We start from the raw sequence: 24,637 nt of genomic DNA on the forward strand, positions 1-24,637 counted from the left end.
GGAGACCTGCTTCTCTTCCAAAGTCAGAGATCTTGATGGTGGCCTCTTGCAGCCCATCTTTAGAACTGTCAAGAACAGCAATATCATCTGCATAGTCGAGGTCAGAGATATGCACTGCTAGGTGATGCGAACTACGGTGCTTTTGGAGTAGGAAGCCTTTGGAAACAGATCTTTCCATCGCAGAATGCTCCATTACCCAGTTTAACACGATATTAAATATAGGAGGGGCTTGATTGTCATCTTGACCAGCTCCAGATTTTATGTCAAATCAGTCCGTTAGGGTGTCACCTATGCAGACAGCACTGGTGGTATCGGAATAGAAGGCTTGGAAGATGCTGATATACTTCTTAGGGAATCCATAATGTTGGAGGGCAGACCAGATGTATTGGTGATCAACAGAGTCAAAAGCTGCCTTGAAGTCAATGAAGTTGATGTAAAATGAGAGATTGTATTCCAAGGCTTGCTCTATTAAGATCTGGAGTATGAACAGCTGACCTGTACAGGATCTACCTTTTCTGAAGCCACATTGATTCTCTCGCAGCAGGGACTCAATACCGTCTGACAGTCTCGTTATTATGATCATCTGAAATAGCTTAGAAGCAGTACAACGTAGTATGATACCTCGGTTGTTCTCACAGTACGACGCGTCGCCCTTTTTTCCAATCTTAGTGATAATGCCCTTGAGCCAGTCGGAAGGCACTTTCTCGAGATTTCAGACTTTCTCAAAAAGTGGAGTTAGTAGGTCTAAAGATGCCTCACCACCAGAGCACAACTCTTCGTTGCTGATCTGGTCAATACCACTTGCTTTGTGATTGCGGAGTCATGTGAGAGCTTTCCGAATCTCCTCGCGTGTTGGGGGGTACACAGGGAGGTCAAGGAAGAAGTCATCTAGGACAGGATCGGCAGGGGGAACTGATGATTGTGCAACGGCAGGGGGGCGTTTAACAGGTCTTCAAAGTACTCTTTCCACCTAGCAAGTTTTCCATGCTGAGACATGATGAGTTTCCCGTTTTTGTCCGTTACGGCAGTAGAGGGGTTCTTTTTCTTCTTGCCGCTGAGAATTTTAATATTCTGCCAGACCTCTCGTTGGTTACCTGAGTCTGCCGTGTCCTGAAGCTTCTTAGCTATGCCAGCTGCCCATTTTTTGTCATCATTCTTAATGCTCTTCTTGATGAGTTTATTAACCCTTGAGTACTGTAGGCGTGTAGCATTTGATGGTCTCAACTTCTTCAGTTCATTGCGCTGTTCGATTAAGCGCAGAGTATCTACAGACAGGTGTTGATCACGATATTTTTTGGGCCTTTTCCGGAGAGTTTCACGAGAGGCTGCATGGAAGGCATTCATGGTCCCAGACCAGACGTCTTCTATGGATGCGTCACAAGAAGGACTTACAGAGTGTCGATGAAGAGACTGATGGGAATCATCCACATTTTCTCCTGACCAGAGGAGTTCAAGATTGGGTAAGGAGGGTCGTTTCTGTTGCCTGTTACTTGAAAGCTTCAGACAAAGTAGACAGCGCACAAGAAAATGGGTGGTGTTGATGTCTGCTCCACGAAAGCTTCTAACGTCTAGCAGAGAATGCTTCCAACGCTTGTTGATGCAGATATGAGCTATTTGGTTGTACAGGTTACCTTTTGGAGACAACCAGGTTGCTTTATGAATATTCTTGTGCTCAAAGAGGGTCCCACCGATGACATATTGGTGTAGGACACAGAAGTCAAGAAAGCGGATGCCATTATCATTGTTCTCCTGATGGAAAGAGTGCTTGCCGATAGCGTTTGGCCATGCGTCAGAGTCGATACTGACACGGGCATTGAAGTCTCCCAATAAGATGTGGATGTCATTGCACGGCAGGGCATGGTGTATTCTTTCTAGGTCGATGTAGAACTTCTCTTTCTCTCTGTCCTCTGCAACCTCGGTCGGGGCATAAGCAACCACAATTGTGATGTTGACCTGACAACTGAAGAATCTGGCTGTTAAGATCCTGTCTGAGAATGGTGTGTATGAGATGAGAGAGCTCCGAAGGTCTTTTGATATGAGCAGTCCTACGCCGTGTTCCTTTCTGCCAGAGGTGCCAGAGTATATGAGAAGTGATTCGTTCCCAAGAAGATGTTCTCCACAGTGCAACATGTGGGTCTCTGTAATAGCTAGGATATTGAGATCATAATCTTTGAAGGTGCGCTGCAGTTGGTAGAGCTTGCTGGAATTGCTGACCAAAGATGTAACGTTCCAAGTTGCTATGGAAAGGGCTTTTTTAGACAGGCGGATTCCTGGATGTCTTTTATTAAGCTCAATGGCAGAGTGAGAGGTGGAAGTGGGTGATCTTTTCTGGGTTCTTGGGACAGAAGGTCTTGCGGGATGGATGGTTGGATTGTTGATACTACCAGGATTGGTAGCGTGTTGGTGGTGTTGGCTCTGAGACATCATGCTGACAATGTCCCGAAGGCTTTGGCTGTGAGCAGTCATAAGAGATGGCGCCCCCCTCAAAGCAACACTACCATTTCGTAGGTTGGATGTCATGCAAGTTTCGGTAGCTAGATGAGTTTTTACAGGGCAGAGTAGTTAACCCTGTGCCAAACCCCCAACCTGGGGGACCAGGGAATCAGTCTTTGTCTGGCCTCTACCCTTCGACCAATCCGGCATGGGAGGCCCTACCAGGTCCTTGATTTTAAACCACTCCAGTGTAGCCTTTGCAGTATGCTTAGGGTCATTGTACTGCTGGAAGGCAAACCCTAGCTCTAGTCTCAAATAAATCTAGGATAACTCTAAATTTGGCTCTTTTCCTCAACCCTGACTAGTTTCCCTGCTGTGGAAATCGCACATCCCCACAACATGATGCTACCACCACCATGCTTCTCTGTGGGGATAGTGTTCTCAGTTTGATTGGCTGGGTGGAACGGATTATGGTCTCATCCTCAGGATGCTTTTCTACACCACCAAATTAGACTTCATATGTGTTTTTATTTTTTATCTTTCAGTTGTGGCATTTTCTCCTCGTGTCTCTGTAAAAGGGCAGTGAATTAACGAATCACAGATTTCTGTTTTTGTTGCATTTTGGAAAATATTCCAACTTTTCTGGCAATTGGGTTTGTATTTCATATGGTTTACATATCTGTTTAATATTGTAATTTAATTTCTCTACTTAAGTATGAGCAACTGCAGATGTACTCAATTTCCCCTTGGGATTATTTAAAGATTTCTGATTCTCATTTGTGGTTGTGCCATATTTTATTCTTCAGTTTTTTAATAATGGATAATGCCATTCTGCAGAATGTTAATAATTTGGTTTATTTTCATCACAAAACCCTGAGTGATGCTTTTCCAGAACTTTGTCCTGAACTTGATAGCTCATGTTTCATTAAATATATTCTCTAACAAGCACTATAGCCTTACACAAACAGGTGTTGTTAAGTTGAGATCCTGTGACACGTTAACTGCACACAGGTGGATGCCATTTAACTAACAACGTAAGTTTTGATGGCAACCAGTTGCACCAAAATTAATTTAGGGTTTCACAGCAATGGGGATGAATCACAACGTTTGTTTATACATTTGCACTTAATTTTGCAATTTTACAAATTATATTGATTTCTCGGGCGGCACGGTGGTGTAGTGGTTAGCACGGTCACCTCACAGCAAGAAGGTCCTGGGTTCGAGCCCAGTGGCTGACGAGGGCCTTTCTGTGTGGAGTTTGCATGTTGTCCATGTGGGTTTCCTCTGGGTGCTCCGTTTTCCCCCACAGTCCAAAGGCATGCAGGTTAGGCTGATTGGTGGCTCTAAATTGACCATAGGTGTGAATGGTTGTCTGTATCTATGCGTCAGCCCTGCAATGATCTGGCGACTTGTCCAGGGTGTACCCTGCCTCTCGCCCATAGTCAGCTGGGATAGGCTTCAACTTGCCTGTGACCCTGTAGGACAGGATAACTGGCTACAGATAATGGATGGATAGATATTGATTTCTCCTCACAAACACCACCACCAATCCAGCCATCTTCTACAGGTAGAATTCTTTTTCAGGACACTGTAGTTTTTAATGGTCCTAATTCACTTAATATCTGACACCAACAAAGTCTCACCTATGTAAATTCATGAAACTGTAGTAGCATCTGCTATCTTCTTCACCATGGTCTGTTGGGGATGTGGAAGCTCTGAGAGGGACAGCAAAAGGCTTAACAAACTGGTGAAAAGGGCTAGCTCTGTCCTGGACTGCGCTCTGAAATCCACTGAGGAGGCGTGTGAGAGGACGACATTAGCTAAGCTAATGTCAATCATGGACAAGACCTCTCACCCCCTACATGAGACTGCTGGTGCTCTGAGCAGCTCCTTCAGGAGCAGACTGCTGCACCCACAGTGCAAGACAGAACGCTACCGCCGGTCCTTCATCCCAACTGCTGCCAGACTTTTCAACAACAGCATGGCGTAATGTAGCACTGTTTTTCAATGTTACTAACACCTTTTTGTCACTTTTGGTCATTTTATTTGCATCTCATTGCCATCTTCTACGTATACTGTGCAATAATATTACTATTTGGTGTGATATCCTTTTTATTTGCAAGTATTTTCTTATTTAAGTCTCACTCTTATAATTATGTACAATTATGTTCATAGTCTGTGTTTTTTTGGTCATTTTTTGGTTACTTTACACACATATTCCATCCTCATTATTTATGTTATGCTGTGCAATAATATTCACTACTTGGTGCAATATTTCTATTTCTGTTGCCAGTATTTTATTAGTGCAATATTTCTACTTCAGGTGCAGTACTACTCTTATTTAAGTTCCATTCTTATTTTGCTGTGTGTATTATATTACGGGGGCGGCACGGTGGTGTAGTGGTTAGCGCTGTCGCCTCACAGCAAGAAGGTCTGGGTTCGAGCCCCGTGGCCGGCGAGGGCCTTTCTGTGAGGAGTTTGCATGTTCTCCCCGTGTCCGCGTGGGTTTCATCCAGGTGCTCCGGTTTCCCCCACAGTCCAAAGACATGCAGGTTAGGTTAACTGGTGACTCTAAATTGACCGTAGGTGTGAATGTGAGTGTGAATGGTTGTCTGTGTCTATGTGTCAGTCCTGTGATGACCTGGCGACTTGTCCAGGGTGTACTCCGCCTTTCACCCGTAGTCAGCTGGGATAGGCTCCAGCTTGCCTGTGACCCTGTAGAACAGGATAAAGCAGCTAGAGATAATGAGATGAGATATTATATTATGTACATGGTTATTTATTTATTTATTTTTACTTTTTTATTCTACAGGATGTTTCAAAAAAATATCATTTCACAGTCTAATAACTTTGCCAATTCTCATTCAACTGACCTCAAATTTTAAGCGCATGTGTGGAAACAGGTCAAAATTTAACGTTTAATGTTTTTTTGTTTTTATCTTTTTAGGTATATAAATACCATTCACTGGAAAAGAAAAGGCGTTTTGTGTTAGAGTGCCGTGTTTCAGCCGGCACACATATTGAAAATTTGTGAAATCGTTCATGGAATCCACATACTTTTGAATTTCTCATTCAAATTTTGAGGAATGAATCTTATATTGCTCAACATTAAGCCTGTTCAGTTTCATTTGCCTAGTCTATGTAGTTTCTGGGATATTTACATCTCAAATAATATCAAATTTTTTAAACACCCTGTGTGTGTGTGTGTGTGTGTGTGTGTGTGTGTGTGTGTAAGTTTTTTTCATACAGTTTTTTTATACTTTTATTGCACTCTATTTTTTGTTACTGTTTATTCCTGACTCTTTTCTATTTGTGAGCTGCTGAAACATATAAATTTCCCCACTGAGGGATGAATAAAGTTTATCTTATCTTATCTATGTATAGTATATGGCTCCCTTTGTATGAAGTTATAAAACGTGGGATCAGTTTAAGGGTCGGATTAACTTTAGTGCCTTTTCTTATAACTTTAGTCATTTGAAATATAGCAAAATCTAATCACATCACTTCCATTAAAAACAAATAAATGACTCATGACATGAAGCAGAGAATGTGTTGGAGTAAGAATTCAGGATGAATCTGCATATCTGCAGCATGATTGACTTACACACTCTGCTTTTTCCAGAGATTGACCAGTTCAGCTGTAAGATTAGCATCCAGTAAGAGCCTGTTGAGCAGTGTCACATTACCTAGAAAAGAGTTAAAGTGTTAATATGTAATTAGTGAATATGCTGATTCTTTAATTGATCTTCAGTAATTGCTTCATCCTGGTCAGGGTTGCTGTGAATGTGAATCCTATCATGGATGCAAGGCTGGAATACACCCTGCACGGTCCATCAAAGGTCACCAGACACACACATAAATACACACAATGATTCACACCCAGCATAACCAATCCATCCACTGGCATAGTTTTAGATGATGGGAGAAAACCAAGGAACCCTCAGGGAACCCACCCAGACACTGTGAGAACATGTAAAACTCCTCCCTGACAGCTGTGATGTGACAATATAACCACTGTACTACCCGAGCTAAATATGTAATTGTATATTTTCCATTCTGAGATCATTTGTTTATGTTCTGACTTACATCCTTCACCAGGATCTTTAACCTCTCTCTGGCTCAGGCAGTCATCCCGCCCTGCCTAAAATCTGCAACAATAATCCCAGTGCCGAAGAAGTCTCCCGTCACCAGCCTGAATGATTACCGTCCTGTGGCCCTCACCCCGGTAATCATGAAGTGCTTCGAGAGACTAGTTCTTCAGCACATCAAGGACCACCTCCCCCCAGACTTCAACCCCTACCAGTTCGCATATCGCACAAACAGATCCACAGAGGACGCTATTACCGTAGCTCTCCACTCTGCGCTAAATCACCTGGAACAGCAGCAGAGCTACGTCCGCATACTCTTTGTGGATTACAGTTCAGCTTTTAATACAATAATCCCGGACATCCTTATTAGTAAACTGAACACTCTCGGCCTCCCCCTCTCACATGTGCCTGGTTAAAGGACTTCCTTACTAACCAGCCCCAGATTGTGAGACTTGGCCCCCACTTCTCCTCCACCCGCACGTTGAGCACCGGCTCTCCACAGGGCTGTGTGCTGAGCCCCCTCCTGTACTGCCTCTACACCCACGACTGTAGTCCGACCCACAACAACAACAACCTTATCGTCAAGTTTGCTGACGACACCACAGTGGTCGGACTCATGTCAAAGTGAGACGAGGCAGCCTACAGAGAGGAGGTCCTGAAGTTGGCAGCCTGGTGTTCAGAAAATAACCTCGCTCTGAACACCAAGAAAACCAAAGAGCTCATTGTTAACTTCAGGAAGCACAGCACCGACCTAGCCCCCCTCTACATTAACAACGAGCATGTGGAGAGGGTCCACACCTTCCGGTTTCTCGGTGTCCTCATCTCCGCCGACATCTCCTGGTCAGAGAACATCACAGCAGTCATTAAGAAGGCTCAGCAGCGGCTACACTTCCTGAGAGTCCTCAGGAAGTACAACTTAAGCTCCAACCTGCTGCTGACCTTCTACTGCTCATCCATCGAGAGCATACTGACGTACTGTATTACAGTATGGTACGGCGGCTGCACTGCTGTAGACAGGGAGAGGCTCCAGAGGGTAGTAAAGGCAGCACAGAGGATCATTGGCTGCCCTCTCCCCTCCCTGATGGACATTTACACCTCACGCTGCCTTAGCAGAGCTAAGAATATTATCAAGGACAGCTCCCACCCTGGCTTTGATCTGTTCGACCTGTTGCCCTCAGGGAGGCGCTACAGGTGCATCAGGGCAAAGACAAATAGATTAAAAAACAGCTTCTTTCCAAAAGCCATAACCACCCTGAACTCGGATATGCTCTGACTTTATAGTCTATTTTATTTTACTATTTTACTAATTTATAAATGTGCAGTACTTTACAAGGTGACTCTCTATGCAATACTTTTATAATGTGCAATACCACACTCCAAAATGTGAAACGCAACACATTTTGCACAGCACCGACCTACACACAACACATACACCTCAGGACTGTGCACCTTACACACAACACATACACCTCAGGACTGTGCACCTTACACACAACACATACACCTCAGGACTGTGCACCTTACACGCAACACATACACCTCAGGACTGTGCACCTTATACACAACACATACACCTCAGGACTGTGCACCTTACACACAGCACATGCACCTCAGGACTGTGCACCTTACACACAGCACATACACAAGTCTGTGCACCTTACCTTACCTTGCAGTACTTCATAGTGTGTAATATTTTATCTCATAATGTCACTCTCTCATGCAATAATTTACAATGTGACTGTCACTGTGCAATACTTTATATGTGCAATACCTCACTCCATAATGTGTAACACAACACACACACCTCAGACTGTGCACCTTACCCCCCCTTTTTTTTCCTTTCCTCTCTTTTCCCGTCCCCCCTTCCTCTCTCTCTCTCCCTCTCTACACGTTGTTTGCACTGTTATTGGAGATGCTTTAATCTCATTGTACATGTGTATAGTGACAATAAAGGCATTCTATTCTATTCTATTCTATCTGTAGACAAAAAAGGAAAGTCGAGTTTTTCTCTCATCTCCCATTTGTTGTTTTATGGATAGAGACCAATATTCTGCATATGCAAAGTGTCGCAAAGTAGATGATGAGAGCAGAAAAACATTAAATTCTTAAATTTATCCATCCATCCATTATCCATAGCCGCTTATCCGGTGTAAGGGTCGCGGGCAAGCTGAAACCTATCCCAGCTGACTATGGGTGAGAGGCAGGGTACACCTTGGACAAGTTGCCAGATCATCACAGGGCTGACATGTAGAGACAAACAACCATTCACACTCACACCTACGGTCAATTTAAAGCCACCAACTAGCCTAACCTGCATGTATTTGGACTGTGGGGGAAACCGGAGCACCCGGAGGAAACCCACACAGACACAGAGAGGACATGCAAACTCCACACAGAAAGGCCTCCGTCGGCCACTGGGCTCGAACCCAGACCCTTCTTGTTGTGAGGCGACAGTGCTAACCACTACACCACCCTCTTAAATTTATGTCAATGAAAAATTAATTGTTGAATGTGGCATGGCAAAGATTCAAGACATTTTGCTCTGGACAGTGACCAATTATTGACAAAGGACTCTAATTTTACTGCAGTGAGGATGTTCTGCATGATGCTTATATTTTAATTAAATAAAGACAAAAACTATATTTTTTGGACTGGACAAAAGTGTAATCTTTAAAAGCTTAGAAATCGTGTGTGCGCATGTATGAGATAGCAGAAATCCAATTCAAGATAAGCAGTGACTCATTAAAAGCTGAGTAAGATTGTAACAGAGACAGTAATGACATCCCAGACCAGACTAATCAATCACAGAGGCTAATTTCAATCAGTGAACTCAAGGATCACTTTCACAGTGAGTGAACAAGACTCGCAGTGACATCACTTGAGTGGGAAAGCACCTGAGTAAGCAACTATAAGAAAAAGGACACTCATCTCTAATAGCATGAGCTCATCCATCGATTTAGCTACTTCAGGGTCGTAAATGTATCAGCACTTTGATAATGATTTCAGAGAGAGCTTATGTAAAGGATGACGTGATCGAAACATCAAGGTGAGTTTTGTTAGGAGAGTTAAATTTCATCACTTTTTTTCTCCATGACTTTAATGTCACTTATTTGAGTAACTCTTTGTGCTTTGAACAAGTATTTCTGATATCTGGATCCATCCATTATTCCCTCAACTCTGACCGCTTTATCAAACTATGCTGATGAAAAGCATGTACCACAACATGGTGCTAACACCACCATGTTTCATTGCGTGTTGTCAAGGTGAGCTTGTTCTTAGTGTGTTAACATTTGCTTTGTATGTGTCACACAAATGTCTATCAGATAAAAACTATGCATTGTACTTACACAGTGGGTCACTGGGAGTTCTACTGCCGATGTACTCGTTGACATCCATGAGGAACTGAGTGTTGTTGGTGGAGAGTTTCAGGTCCTGGCAATATTCCCTACAGAAAGTCATCACAAGTTTATCCAACACAAGCTAAGCCTGCATCAATCATATTTATGTTCTTTGGTGATGCTATATTAATTCTGGATGGACTGTGTCCTCTGAGTAAAACTTATTTCAATTTCAGACACACAAGTAGAAGGGCACGTCTTAAGGTATGTTTAAATTTATAAGCCTTCAAACGCCAATACAGCCTGGACACCTCTTGGATAAACCCAACACTGCTAAAGCCATGGGAGTTCTATACTTGCCTTCAGGTCTCTGAGTGTTTGTGTATAAGAGAAAATGAGGGAAGGAGAGACACCTACCTGGGTGCTATAAAGGTGTAGCCATAATCGTCAAAATTCTCCATTTGCATGGTATCTGAGGCTGCAGAGAAAGAGGTGAGGCAGGTCAGAACTTCAGATGTCACTGTCATAATACTCAATGTCAATCATCACATGCAATTTCAATATCCACAAGATACACATAGATAAATAAATGCAAAGTAGTGAAAGTAACACCAACTGGAATTTATATGACAAGCCATTCATTCAGTATACAACATTGGTAACATGATAAAAGTGATGAATGCTTTCACACATGCACATTCCTTATCATGCCATAAGGCTTATGCTGTGGCTAAGTGAGACATGAAAATATGTACAAAGATAAAAAGGTGAAAAAAGAGAACAGGAAGAGACAGACAAGAGGTAAGCACTGTACTTACCCTTGTGCCCTATAGTGTAAATCCCACAGGTTACCCAGGAGAGAGAAAGACAGAATTATGAAACAACCAGTACTGTGAACACAATATTTCAATATGTCATTGCATTTAAGCATGCAGACATGAGACACACGGTCTTCTGAAGCCAAACAACTGGCTTTCAAACAAAGACAGTGCAACGTTCCAGCTGGAGGGAGATGAGAAAAGACAAAGAGTGTAATCCCTTCTTTGAACACAAATAGCAACAGAGACAGTATGGCATAAAGACAGCAAACAGAAATAACCAGATAGATAAAGGAATACTCCAGAGTTTTTTAACCACATCTGTAACAGGATTATAACTGGCAACGATTTCTAAGGAAAAAACAGTATCCTTGAAATTTGTTGACTGATTATGGTTCACTGGTGAGGCTTTTGGTTACTGATGGAAGAATCTGTGGTGGGGCAGGGTTGCCAAGCGCATGGGTTTCCTGCAGAATTGACTACTTTCCAATTCAGTTCAATTTTATATGGCATGTATTGCATTTATAACATTAGACATTGTCAAAAAACAAACAAACAAACAAAAAAAAGCTTAATAAATATCTGAATTTAGCACTTTGTCCTTAAGGAAAAACTATCTAGGAAGAAAAGACAACTTGAGAGGCCCCCAGACACAAATTAAAACTAAACATCTTCTGGATAATCAGACAGTGAGATGATGATCTCATCTCATTATCTCTAGCCGCTTTATCCTGTTCTACAGGGTCGCAGGCAAGCTGGAGCCTATCCCAGCTGACTATGGGCGAAAGGCGGGGTACACCCTGGACAAGTCGCCAGGTCATCACAGGGCTGACACATAGACACAGACAACCATTCACACTCACATTCACACCTACGGTCAATTTAGAGTCACCAGTTAACCTAACCTGCATGTCTTTGGACTGTGGGGGAAACCGGAGCACCTGGAGGAAACCCACGCGGACACGGGGAGAACATGCAAACTCCACACAGAAAGGCCCTCGCCGGCCACAGGGCTCGAACCCGGACCTTCTTGCTGTGAGGCGACAGCGCTAACCACTACGCCACCGTGCCGCCCTGTGAGATGATGATTTGTTAAAATATTCACTTCTGTCAACTTTGTTGGAGGAGGTTATCTTTTCGCCTCTGTTTGTTTGTTTGTCTGTTCCCAATGTAACTCAAAAATTAATGAATGGATTTTGGTTAAATTTTGTGGAAAGGTGGGCCATGGGCCAAAGAACAACTGATTAGATTTTGATGCAAATCTGGATAGGTAAGTGGATCCATGATTTTTTTTTTTTGTCTGTTCCCAATGTAACTCAAAAAGTAATGAACTGATTTTGGTTAAATTTTGTGGAAAGATGGACCATGGGTCAAGGAACAATTGATTCGATTTTGGTGCAAATCAAAATATGTGGCTTGGCAGACGTATACACTCTCGTGAGTGCCCTTTGAGTTTTACAATGATTTTAATTTGTTGCTGTGAGTTGAATTCTTTCTGCTTGTTTGTGGTTAGACGTTTGCATATATTAAATAGAAGGGCACTCAGTAGAGTGCATACCTCCACCAAGCAACATATTATCAACATCAAAATCAAATCACTTGAAGAAGTTAGGATCATACTACAGCTGCACACCAAATTTCATCAAAGTCCATTCACTACTTTTTTTAAGTTACATTGGGAACAGACAAAAAAAAAGTCTTGGATCCACATACATATTTGGATTTGCATTGAAATCTAATCAATCGTTTATTTGCCCATGGCCCACCTTTCCTCAGAACTTCATCAAAATCTGTTCACTACTTTTTGAGTTACACTGTGAACAGACAAACAAACAAACAAACATACAGAGGTGAAAACACAACCTCCTCCAACACAGTTGGTGGAGGTGATAATTTCAATGTTAATAAGCCAAGTAGGTAAGTTGACATCTTTTTAGCAAGCAATAAGTTCAAAGTCTCGTATCTTGTATGTGGGCTGTTGGTAAATGTAGTGATTTAATTGATTGAATCAAATATTTAATCTATAGGAAATACAAATACATTTTAAACAGGAGATTTTCTCTACTATCTAAATGTTCTTGTTGGGTGACACTGGAATTTCTCTCTCTTGAGGAAAACTATGTGGTTTTAATAATTTTCAATTCAAACTTAATTTTATGATGATACATTATACATATTAAAAATTGTTGGGTTGGTTTTATTACACAGACTTGGCAGCCCTGATTATTCATTATCAGTATGTGTAGGGTTTTCAGGACAACACAGAAACACATGGTTCACCAGAAGCTAATTCCCACTCAGAGCAACACAGACATGTTTCATGGCTGATGTCCACATATGCACCGGTTCGGCAACCTGGTTCTTGCTCCTTCTGTTTGCCTCGGTAGGGTGCATTCCCACTGTGCTTTATCTTCCTCCATCTGTTGTACCTCTCCATCATTATACTCAAGTTAATAAGGGTAAAGCTCAGCAAGTTTTGCCATTGCATTCCCTGTCTGACCTTTTGCACCTTATATTTGTGAGGCTAGGAATGGTCTACCAGCACTATAAAGAAGTGATCAACACTAAGAAGTCTTTGTTCCAAAAAGTTGGTTTGTTTGCTAATGAATTAACCAAAGTACACTTAGAAATGCCTCAGTTTATAACTGATAGAGAATGACTACCACAGAACCTGTGCTACTTAACTAGGACTGCATTTTAATGTTTTGCTCCAGTGTGAGATAAAACATGAAGACAGGTTTAGCAAGACATTTTCTCATACCTGGCTTAAACTAAATGTTAATTGTTAGAATGTAATGGCAGGGCTCTATGTTAACTTTGAGACATGGTTGCCCATTCGGGCAACCATTTGTAGAAATCTGGTTGCCCGAACTCAGAACATGGTTGCCCAAATATTACATATTATTATTATTTTTATTTATTATTCAACCTTCTCAGACGCTGTCTGTATCAACAAGCATTGACACTAGCGCCCCGTGCGAGTAATGTGGTAATTAGTCATGTAGTGAAGGACATACCAATATTCAGTCCCCCCAGGATTCCGCGGGCCTTTTTTGCGATTGTTGCGGGCTAAAATGTCTGATGTTGCGGGGGGTTTTCCAAAAAATAGCGATGAAAGTTGCGGTGTTTTTTAGGTTTTTGTTGCGATTGCATTGCGGGAGGAAGTGAAAGTTGCGAGAAATTGTTGCGATTTTCTCTTTTTGTGATTAAAATTGAGTGATATGTTAAATATTAAGTTATTACTGAAAAACTATTGATTAAAAAAACAAAGACACTGAGAAATGGTCCTATAAACAACTTTACCAATATAAAAGATTACCAGGACTACAAAAATGCAGAAAAACAGGCTTTACTTATCCAAATGCACCTGTTGGTTCAAAAGTTAAAATACATAGAACCTCACAGCACAACATGAAGTTACCTTAAAATATAATATAAATGCCTCAGCTTTCATGTAAGGAAAAAAAAAACTATTAATACTAGTACTGTGTACAGGCAGTCTCTCCTGAAGACTAAATTAAACAATAATTATAAACTAATAAAATAAATGGCTCAGGCTTCATAGAAGAAAAAAACAATTTGAACAGAATCTCACAGTATGATGCTGAAGCTGCCTAAACAATGGAAAATAAAACACCATTTTGGCAAAAATGTTGGCATCCATTAATTTCTTGTATTAAGTAAAAAAAATAATGTAAAGTGCACACAGTCCTTCACTGTAAACATAACACACTTTCAGTAACAGAACTTAAGCCTATATAAACACTGACTTGCACATCATGCAATGTTGCCAGATACTGCTGACGTTTTCCAGCCCAAAATATGTTCAAAACCTGCCAAAATGCACTTAAAACCGCCCAATCTGGCAACATTGCACACATGCTGCTTCTCTTGAACGTATAGAGAGCGTGCACGTGACGTCACGAGGTCACGTGATATTTGTTTATCTGCCATCTTGGACGGCATGGCCGCGCATAGAACTTAGACGAACCCGTTCTAATTATCAAGTGTGTGCGAGTAGATCTTTCTAGAATGGTTATATCTTGTTCAGCATTTGGTTGTACCAATAGACAGGGCCAAAAGGAGGGCCTGTCATTTTATAGATTCCCGCAGACGAGGAGAGACGCGCAAAATGGGTGTCCGCTGTGCGAAGAGAAAACTGGTACCCCAGTTCTACCAGCCGAATTTGTAGTGAACACTTCATATCAGGTAGGTGTAATCTTCTAATACATTTATATCTGATATTGAATAATAGTTCTGCACAGATAAAGATAGCAGTGATTTGTGATTTTTTTTCAGACAAAAACATACATATTTACAACTCTGTCATTATCTGGAACTGAGTTTAGATTTCGAACATTCTTACGATAAAACGTCCTGCATAGTCTCTTTATGATAAACGTCTTAATGCCACTTACCCATGAGGTTATCAAGTAGACATTCTTCTTTGGAACCTTCCAGAGGTATAGTTGGGATACCCATCCCGCAACAAAATATTTATAAGCTTCCAGGCTCTTGTAAGCTTCGAGGGCTTTGCCAGTGTAACACGATTCACGATTAACAAGAAAATTGTAAATGTCGTGGTAGGCCAGATCGGGCAAATCGCCGGCACCGCAGCTCCGAATTTCCCTGAACAAGGATTGCGGCAAGTTGTACGGATCTGCAATCCCCAACCTGGAACACTTTTCCACGTAACGCTGCCTCACGTGACCTTCAAGATGCTGAACAAACTTAGACAAGTTATCGCGTGATGTAGATGGGGTATTTTCTGAATTTTCTTGGGGATTACTCCCTGGATCCATTATGCTCACGCAAGGTAAACAATCCTGAAGCCGTCCAATATGGCGGAGTAAACACGGACAGGTCACGTGACTGCACATCCTCTATACACGGAAGTAAGGCGGAAGGTAGTTTGTCGACGCCACCTCAAGACGACGCCAACAATTGGTCAAATTTGCAGGAAAGTTGCGGTGATTGGATATAATTGCAACACCGCCCTGAATTCGCGGAGATTGCTTGAATTTGCATTGAAGTTGCAAATCGCAACATTGCGAAATCCTGGAGGGTCTGAATAGAACACTGAATATGCACTACGCAATGGGAAACTGCATTGCGAGCCCGCGATGTGCAAATGTGAATTCCGCTAGTTGTTGAACATCCCGTAATGATAACATGGACGCGGTCTTTCTGAGTCAAACAATCGCAAATCGTGATAGAATTTCATCATAATATGAATGAATAAACATTGTTTTTCACGTAAGTTGACATATTTGGGTAGTTGCCCGATCGGGCAAGCATTTGTGAGAGTCTGGTTGTCCGAATCTATTGAATGGTTGCCCCGGGCAATCGGGCTACTGTTAATGTCGAGCCCTGAATGGTTGCTATTCTATTTTTTTTTTTTTTTATTCTATAGCCACATATTTCAACTTGAAGGGCACTCACTAGAGTGCATAACTCCGCCAAGCCACATATTACCAACATCAAAGTCAAATGATTTGAACCTAGGATAACACTAAAGCTGTACACCAAATTTCACCAAAATCTGTTCACTACCTTTTGAGTTACATTGGGAACAGACAAAGAAATCCTGGATCTGCATACATATCTGGATTGATATCAAAATCTAATCAATTGTTCCTTGACCCATGGTCCGCCTTTCCTCAAAATTTCATCCAAATCCTTTCACTACATTTTCAGTTAAATTGGGAACAGGAAGCAAGCAAGCAAACAAACAAACAAATGAACAAACAGAGGCAAAAACATAACCTCCTCCAACAAAGTTGGCAGAGGTCAACATGTGATGAAATTCAACAACCACTGTTGGATTATAAGTAAGATTTATGTAAATCATTGTTTATGGTAATCCCTTATATTCTGCATATGTGTTGTACCGATACTATTACTCTAACTCTTTGTAAAGGTCATTTGTACATGACCATATACGCTTAAAGCTTACACCGCCTTCAATATCCCCATAATCCTACTCTTTCATCACTGTATTATGCTTAACAGAGCCATGGTTTAAGGAGTCCTATGATCAGACAACACATAATGACAAGACGCTACTCTCACTGCTTACTATTACAGGATTTAGCTGAACCCACACACAATTAGGCATGCTTATAAGATTTGCTTAGCAGGGGAATGTACTGTACATGCATCTCTGTTTATGAACTTCTGTAGAGTGCATGCTATATATCAAATACTATAGTGGTATTCGAATTGCCACAATTCATTGTGCTGTTTATGCTCTTACTACTATTTTTTTGTTTGTTTGTTTCTATATTTGCCTACAAATAAAGAGACTCAGCAAACACAGCAATGTAATGCTAGAGCACTATTGGGCAATAATAAGAGGAACAAAGCTACAATGCTCATAAGGAACAATGTTTTGTGTTCACAAGCCTTTCTGTTCACATGCTCTTCTCATCACTCTGCACAACTCTCTGGAGCCAAACATCTCTCTGCGAGCTTGTCTAAGCTTCAGTATTTTCCTTCAACTCAGCTAAACAAGCCCCCAGGAGCTCATTGACCATTCATTCAGGCCTTTCAACCATCCAGGAGATCTATAGAGAACCACAAAGCCTGAGAGGAAACACACAGAGACATGACCCCATTCTACACCCACTGCGCCATCTTCACCTGGGCCTTTACAACATCATAAATACACGCTTGACTGACTTACAGCAAAGGAGAGAAGTGGAGACAGGCAGAGTGACAGAGACAGAAAGAGACAGAGCTCATCCATGCACATCTGTAAAACACTCCTGAATCATCAATCACATATACACAAAAATGCTGCCGAATGGCAGGAGATGAATAAATTGAGCTCCTACTTGTACTTGTTCAAATGGTAAAGGCTGATCTATATCAGGATTGTGCAACTGACAAAAATTACTCAGTGGGTCCACTCAGTGGGACAGTCTCTGTTTAGGCAGGGGAGCCCTTCATAACTTTCTTTGGTAAAAGATGAACAGTTGTTCTGAAGATTGAATGGCTGCCTCTCTAAACAGCCTTGAAATGAGGGGCCTTCAGGGACTTCAGTGCAAGGGATAGATCCCAACATGGTGATATCATAATATCATAATAGTCTTAAATTATATGCCCTCACAGAGATGCCACCCATGGTGCTGCACCTGCAATCGCCACCACAGAAATTTAGGATCCATGAGATCTGGTCACTGTCCAGAAATCCTTGAAATAAAAGTTAGTATCTATTTTTGGGAACTGCACTGGACTCAGTCATTGAGGTACACAACATTAACCTCCACCAGCCTCCACTTAAGGCCATCCAAGGCCCATGTAGCAGGTGATCTTGTGTTCAGTAGTGGTCCCTGGACTTCAGTCACAATCCTCAGTTCATTTCAAGGTGCCAAATAGACAGGCACAGGTGACCTGGCTGGGGGTCACAAAATCCCATCCAAAATTACCCTTTTCCCACCAAATCAGTTCCAGGGCTGGTTTGGGGCCAGTGCTGGTGCAGGTTCACAACTCGTTCAACTTGCGAACCAGCTGAGAACCAGTTTGCTTTTCTATAGCTCGGGGTGCTAACGGGAGCCACGTCATTACGTCACTGTATACGTCAGTTACGTCGCTGCGTTTGCATAAACCTTGGCGCGAACATCGAAGCAACAACAACACAGAGAAGAAGAAGAAGCAGCAACAACAACAACAATAATGGATGACTGCTGCTTTACTGCATCCATGATATCTCATCGCTTATTTAAAAATGGCGCCCTCTCGCGGTCTTGCTATTGTTGTTGGTCTTAACAACTCCGCCCCCCCGCTGACGTAAGCAGTTCTTTCCTCTAGCCCAGCAAAGAGCTGGTGCTACCCTGGAATCAGTTTTTCTGTCCCAGAGCCAGTTCTTTGTCAGTGGAAACAGAAAACCTGGTTCCAAACTAAGCACTGGCCCCGAACCAGCCCTGGAACTGATTTGGCGGAAAAGGGGTAAATGTGTCTTTGTGATAGTAACTGTTATCAGCTCATGTAGGAAACCAAGGCCTTGCTGGCCATTGGAGGGCAATAAGCACACTTTGTGAACAGTGTGATGTGAAGAATCAGAATCAGCAATAGTGCTGTAAACATGCATACTATACATGGAGAAGACAATTGCCCATGCATCCTGTCCCAGCAAGGTGTCTGGCTCCAACCTGAACAACCAAAATTGGCAATGAGTTGACCTGGGATTATTGAAGAGATCCACCAGTGCCTTAGCAAGTCTGGGTACTTCTGTGTACAGATGTCACTTTTCCTGGATGTACATGCTGTCTATGCAGCATCTGGAAGATGGCGAGAGCCATCCAACCTTTTACCATCTTGATGATTGACATATCTGTCCATCTCAAGGTTGTCCAAGTGGACAAAAATATGGTATTTCAGCACAAACAAACAAACAAACAAACAAACAAACAAACAAACAAACAAACAAACAAGTTCATCTGACTGATGTGTTCTGATCTCACATAGTGGAGCTACATGCCCCATGTGCCGATGTAGCACCATGCTATTCTGGAGGCAGTAAAGGAGGTGTTTGTGGTGACTATCTCTCTCTGATGGGGCGCTGCTCACAAAGGGACCATTTTCATTAGAAAAGCTCTGCATCTGTAGCAAGCTAGAGCTTGTGTTCCCCTACCTGAGATGAGGACATGTCTCTATTTGTGGCATTTAGACTATAGTCAGAGGCTCATACCTTCTTCTAAAAGACTCTTTGTTCCAGCAAGCCCTGGGGAACAATGGCCCCCATCAGTGATCCCAGCATCATCAACAGAAGCCAGTACCACACATAGAGACCTGGCTGAACCTGATAGGAATGCACGTTAAAGCCAGTGTCCTGCTGCCTCTTACCATCAGGGAAGGTAGTACTGCTTGCATACATCTCAAAAATTGCTAAAGAGAAGCCAAAAGGTATAACTTTGAACTAGAGTGCCTGGTAGGTAAACCTTTAAAAGCATATATGTTCTGGGGTGACAGGAAACTTCTATTGTGTCATGAATTGCATTTGATAACCTCAGCATCCTGAAAAGAAAGGACTTGAAGAACCAATTCAGTCTTCATAAAATTTGGATTTGTAATGAAACATCCACCCTTCTTCTGTGTAAGGAATAGGCTCTTTGCAGCAAGAGGTCACATGCTTGGATACCGCTTAGCAACACGAAAGTGGAGAGCAAGCATTCAGGTAAACAAAGCCCTCGACAAGGTCAAGCACAAAAGTTTCAGCAGTTTATAGCACTTAATCTCTTTCCTTTTCTACAAGAATTGTCAACGTAGTTTTCTACGTTTACTTTTAGCTAATTTTTACAGGGAAAAAAAACATCGCAAAGGCATTGACTTTTAATGGATGGCATCTGGATCTTTGTGGCCAAACAATATGGCGACTTCGCAAGGTATGTCCACCAAAAAACCTCGTAAAAGCACTTATTTTGATTCAAACAGGTCAAAACAGCTCCATAATAAAAGTTTTCAAGGTATATAGTTCTTTTTGTAAGGTTTGGCTACATCTTGAAGATATACATGAACAATTTACCACAATGAAAGCACATACTTATTAGAGTGCATCAATGGCTCATTGATCATTTTATGTGACATGCTTTTGTTTGTTTTTATTCACTGAGAAAAGCGATCTTTTTAGACAGCAAAAATTGCATTGATATGGCAGTGGGATTGTTTGCTAGTATCCACATCAGTATTGTGTACGTGTTATCTAGCCGAGTGAGATTTAAATTTCATAAAAGTTAAGTCTGTTGAATCACGGATTTTGTTGCCAGTAAAAATCACACGGTTACAGAAAATTTCTGATTAGATTTTTAGAATTAGAAGCCTTTATGGCGGCACGGTGGTGTAGTGGTTAGTGCTGTTGCCTCACAGCAAGAAGGTCCGGGTTCGAGCCCCGTGGCCGGCGAGGGCCTTTCTGTGTGGAGTTTGCATGTTCTCCCCGTGTCCGCGTGGGTTTCCTCCGGGTGCTCCGGTTTCCCCCACAGTCCAAAGACATGCAGGTTAGGTTAACTGGTGACTCTAAATTGACCGTAGGTGTGAATGTGAGTGTGAATGGTTGTCTGTGTCTATGTGTCAGCCCTGTGATGACCTGGCAACTTGTCCAGGGTGTACCCCGCCTTTCGCCCATAGTCAGCTGGGATAGGCTCCAGCTTGCCTGCGACCCTGTAGAACAGGATAAAGCGGCTAGAGATAATGAGATGAGATGAGAAGCCTTTATTTGTCACATAGACACACACAGCTGATAAGGGGGAAAGAGCTGAGAGGAGGAGGGAAGCTGAGATTCATGTTATCATCATGGTAAATTGTTTGTTTATATGTTCAAGATGTAGCCAAACCTTACAAAAACAACTATTTACCTTGAAAACTTTTATTATAGAGCTGCTTTATCCTGTTAGAATTAAAATAAGTGCCTTTACAAGGTTTTTTTGGTGTACATACCTTGCAAAGTTTGCATGTTGTTTGGCCACAAAGATCCAAATGCTGCCCGTTGAAAGTCAATGTCTGCGCTAAAATATTTTTTTTCCCCTGTAAAAATGGACGCAAAGTAAACTTAGAAAACTATCTTGATAATTCATCAAGAAAAGGAAAGAGATTAAAGCTGTACCGCCTTTCAGATTTTTCAAGTGTAGGTCATAAAAATAATTTTCTCTGACACCCGATTATTTTTGTTTAGTGGACCAAAAGCTACTGAATTCGAATCACAGACTTTCGATTTTTTTAAATAGAACAATTAATGAATTTAGGGCCACGTGGCCCTAAATTTTCCGCTATTTTTTCTTGCTTCCCCATGACCCAATTCAAGATACTACGTCATGCATCACGTGGTGGGCTTTCCCTGTTTGCGCAATGTATTGTGGGATACAAATTTGAAACAGGAGAGAAAATGGAGGACGCGAATGAAACGAGAAAGACCGACTACAGTAACGGAAAGCGAGAAGAAAAGACGTTACATTGCAAAGGAAAGGAAACGCAGGACCACATTAATAAATATTGGTGGTCAGTGAACAACTCGGTGTGATCAACTGTTTGTTTAGCGACAGGATGATGTAACTGTCAGTGCACGGTCAAAGGTAAACCTGTAGATGGCAGTAACGCAACACTGTGGATGCCAGCTGCCGTAAAACCCAAAAGAAGAAGAAGAGGAAGGTAAACCTGCGTATGCACACACGGACTTCTTCTGTCTGCTTGACTGCACAAAGTGAGTGATTTCATGCACATTATTTGCTCAGGAATCTCCTCAAATTAAATCACTTCCCAGCCACAGAATGGCCTGATATTTTGTGAGATATTACAGAAATAAACATATATCACAATGACCAAATTTCAGAGGGAACTAAATTTCACAGATTTTATGAAATCGAAAGGCCATCTAGCTTTAAGTGCTATAAACTCCTGAAACTTTTGTGCTTGACCTTGTCGAGGGTTTTGTTTACCTGAACACTTGCTCTCCACTTTCGTGTTGCTAAGTGGTATCCAAGCATGTGACCTCTAGCTGCAAAGAGCCTACTGCTTTGAGTAGAACCCTTCGTTCTGAATCATATATTCTAACTTTTAAATTATTAATTCAAGCTAGCAGAGGCAAATCAAGATACATTTTTAATGGATGCTCACAAGAAGGTATCCAGTTGGTTCTCACCACACCTTTGTCGAAGGTATCATTTAAATTACATGATTACTGCATGTCTATAAACAATTTCAAACATTACAAACTGAAACTTTAGTGACTGTCGGCATTGTGCATGAGGGCATTGTGTTCAATAGGTCATTGTTTAGGCCAAGTAGCCTTTAATGTTGCACATAAGCATACAAACACAAAAATTCAGGAGCAAGTACATTTCTAATGAAGAAAGAAAATCATCATCGCTGAGATTGCCCACCCTACTGAAATGCAGAGCAGAGGAGTGATGGTCAAAAAACACTCCAAATAAGCACTGATACTCACACATGGCTTGCTTTATGTCCCCTAGCTTTGCTTGGATGTAGTGCATGTTGTACTCGGGCAAAACCAAGGCCAAACTATAGAACACACACACAAATGCAGACACAGGTACACAGAATATACAGGTCATGAAAGGGAAATTCAGATTTTTCCAATTTTGTACATAATTTCCTTACTCTGAAGTAAACAGTCATTCTGAGTGTTTGTTGAAATAGCCACCATTCGAATGGCAGTAACCACAGGATTGAAGGTTTTATAAAACGTCTTTACTGTATGTCGTTAAAAGTCACCACACAGCACGTTATTGCACAAAATGGTTACAAATACATTGTGGTTGCCTTAGAAGCTATTTTATGATATAACATACAGATGTGTGTCTTGGCATAGATTCTACAAATCTCTGGAAATATACTGGAGGGATGAACACCATTCTTACAAAAGATATTCCCTCATTGTGTCCTAGTTTGTCATTCTAGGGAAAGACTATGTAGAACCCAACAAGAGTTTGTTTCCCTATCAGAAACAGTCGTAAATAGGACCTATTTAGGAAGCTAGGACCCTTCATTGGATCCCTGAGGAAATTGTTTTGTCTAAAACAAATGTATCCAATAAAAGACGGTTATCCAGTAAAATATGTTCAATTGAGTTTAGAATTATATAAAATGGAGGAATTATATAATGTTGAATTCTGATGTGTTGCATTATTTATTGTAATTTATTTAATGTACCGAAGTCATCTCATCTCATTATCTCTAGCTGCTTTATCCTGTTCTACAGGGTCACAGGCAAGCTGGAGCCTATCCCAGCTGACTACGGGCGAAAGGCGGGGTACATCCTGGACAAGTCGCCAGGTCATCACAGGGCTGACATATAGACACAGACAACCATTCACACTCACATTCACACCTATGATCAATTTAGAGTCACCAGTTAACCTAACCTGCATATCTTTGGACTGTGGGGGAAACCGGAGCACCCGGAGGAAACCAACACGGACACGTGGAGAACATGCAAACTCCGCACAGAAAGGCCCTCGCCGGCCACGGGGTTCAAACCTGGACCTTCTTGCTGTGAGGCGACAGCGCTAACCACTACACCACCGTGCCACCCTTATTTAGCATACTGATTCACATTTTCTTGCACATCTAGACTTTATTTGATTATCCCTTAATTTTATCGTTCAATGATTCTAAGGAAAATCATATCCAAAGAACTAATTTACTGAAATTTTAAGTTCACAAACATTTCTAACATGTGGCTTCCTTGATAGTTTGGATAACCAACAAAATATACAGTGGTGCTTGAAAGTTTGTGAACCCTTTAGAATTTTCTATATTTCTGCATAAATATGACCTAAAACATCATCAGATTTTCACACAAGTCCTAAAAGTAGATAAAGAGAACCCAGTTAAACAAATGGGACAAAATATTATACTTGGCCGTTTATTTATTGAGGAAAATGATCCAATATTACATATCTGTGAGTGGCAAAAGTATGTGAACCTCTAGGATTAGCAGTTCATTTGAAGGTGAAATTAGAGTCAGGTGTTTTCAATCAGTGGGATGACAATCAGGTGTGAGTGGGCACCCTGTTTTATTTAAAGAACAGGGATCTATCAAAGTCTGATCCTCACAATACATATTTGTGGAAGTGTATCATGGCACAAACAAAGGAGATTTCTGAGGAGCTCAGAAAAAGTGTTGTTGATGCTCATCAGGCTGGAAAAGGTTACAAAACCATCTCTAAAGAGTTTGGACTCCAACAATCCACAGTCAGACAGATTTGGTACAAATGGAGGCAATTCACGACCATTGTTACCCTCCCCAGGCGTGGTCGACCAACAAAGATCACTCCAAGAGCAAGGCGTGTAATAGTCGGAGAGGTCACAAAGGACCCCAGGGTAACTTCTAAGCAACTGAAGGCCTCTCTGACATTGGCGAATGTTAATGTTCATGAGTCCACCATCAGGAGAACACTGAACAACAATTGTGTGCATGGCAGGGTTGAAAGGAGAAAGCCACTGC

At 41.7% G+C, this 24,637-nt stretch overlaps 1 protein-coding gene across 1 annotated transcript in view; it reads right to left on the minus strand.

The window, feature by feature from the left end:
• LOC132887875 (voltage-dependent calcium channel subunit alpha-2/delta-1) overlaps positions 1-24,637 on the minus strand; it is a 297,423-nt gene that overhangs the window by 39,435 nt on the left and 233,351 nt on the right. The window contains exons 22-25 of the mRNA XM_060923626.1: positions 22,616-22,689; positions 10,277-10,337; positions 9,869-9,966; positions 6,038-6,119 (exon numbers count right to left, since the gene is read on the minus strand). Coding sequence (XP_060779609.1) covers positions 6,038-6,119; positions 9,869-9,966; positions 10,277-10,337; positions 22,616-22,689 — 315 coding nt within the window. The remainder of the gene's footprint in view (positions 1-6,037; positions 6,120-9,868; positions 9,967-10,276; positions 10,338-22,615; positions 22,690-24,637) is intronic.

The sequence above is a fragment of the Neoarius graeffei genome, chromosome 6, assembly GCF_027579695.1.
Source record: "Neoarius graeffei isolate fNeoGra1 chromosome 6, fNeoGra1.pri, whole genome shotgun sequence".
In the NCBI taxonomy this organism is placed as follows: domain Eukaryota; kingdom Metazoa; phylum Chordata; class Actinopteri; order Siluriformes; family Ariidae; genus Neoarius; species Neoarius graeffei.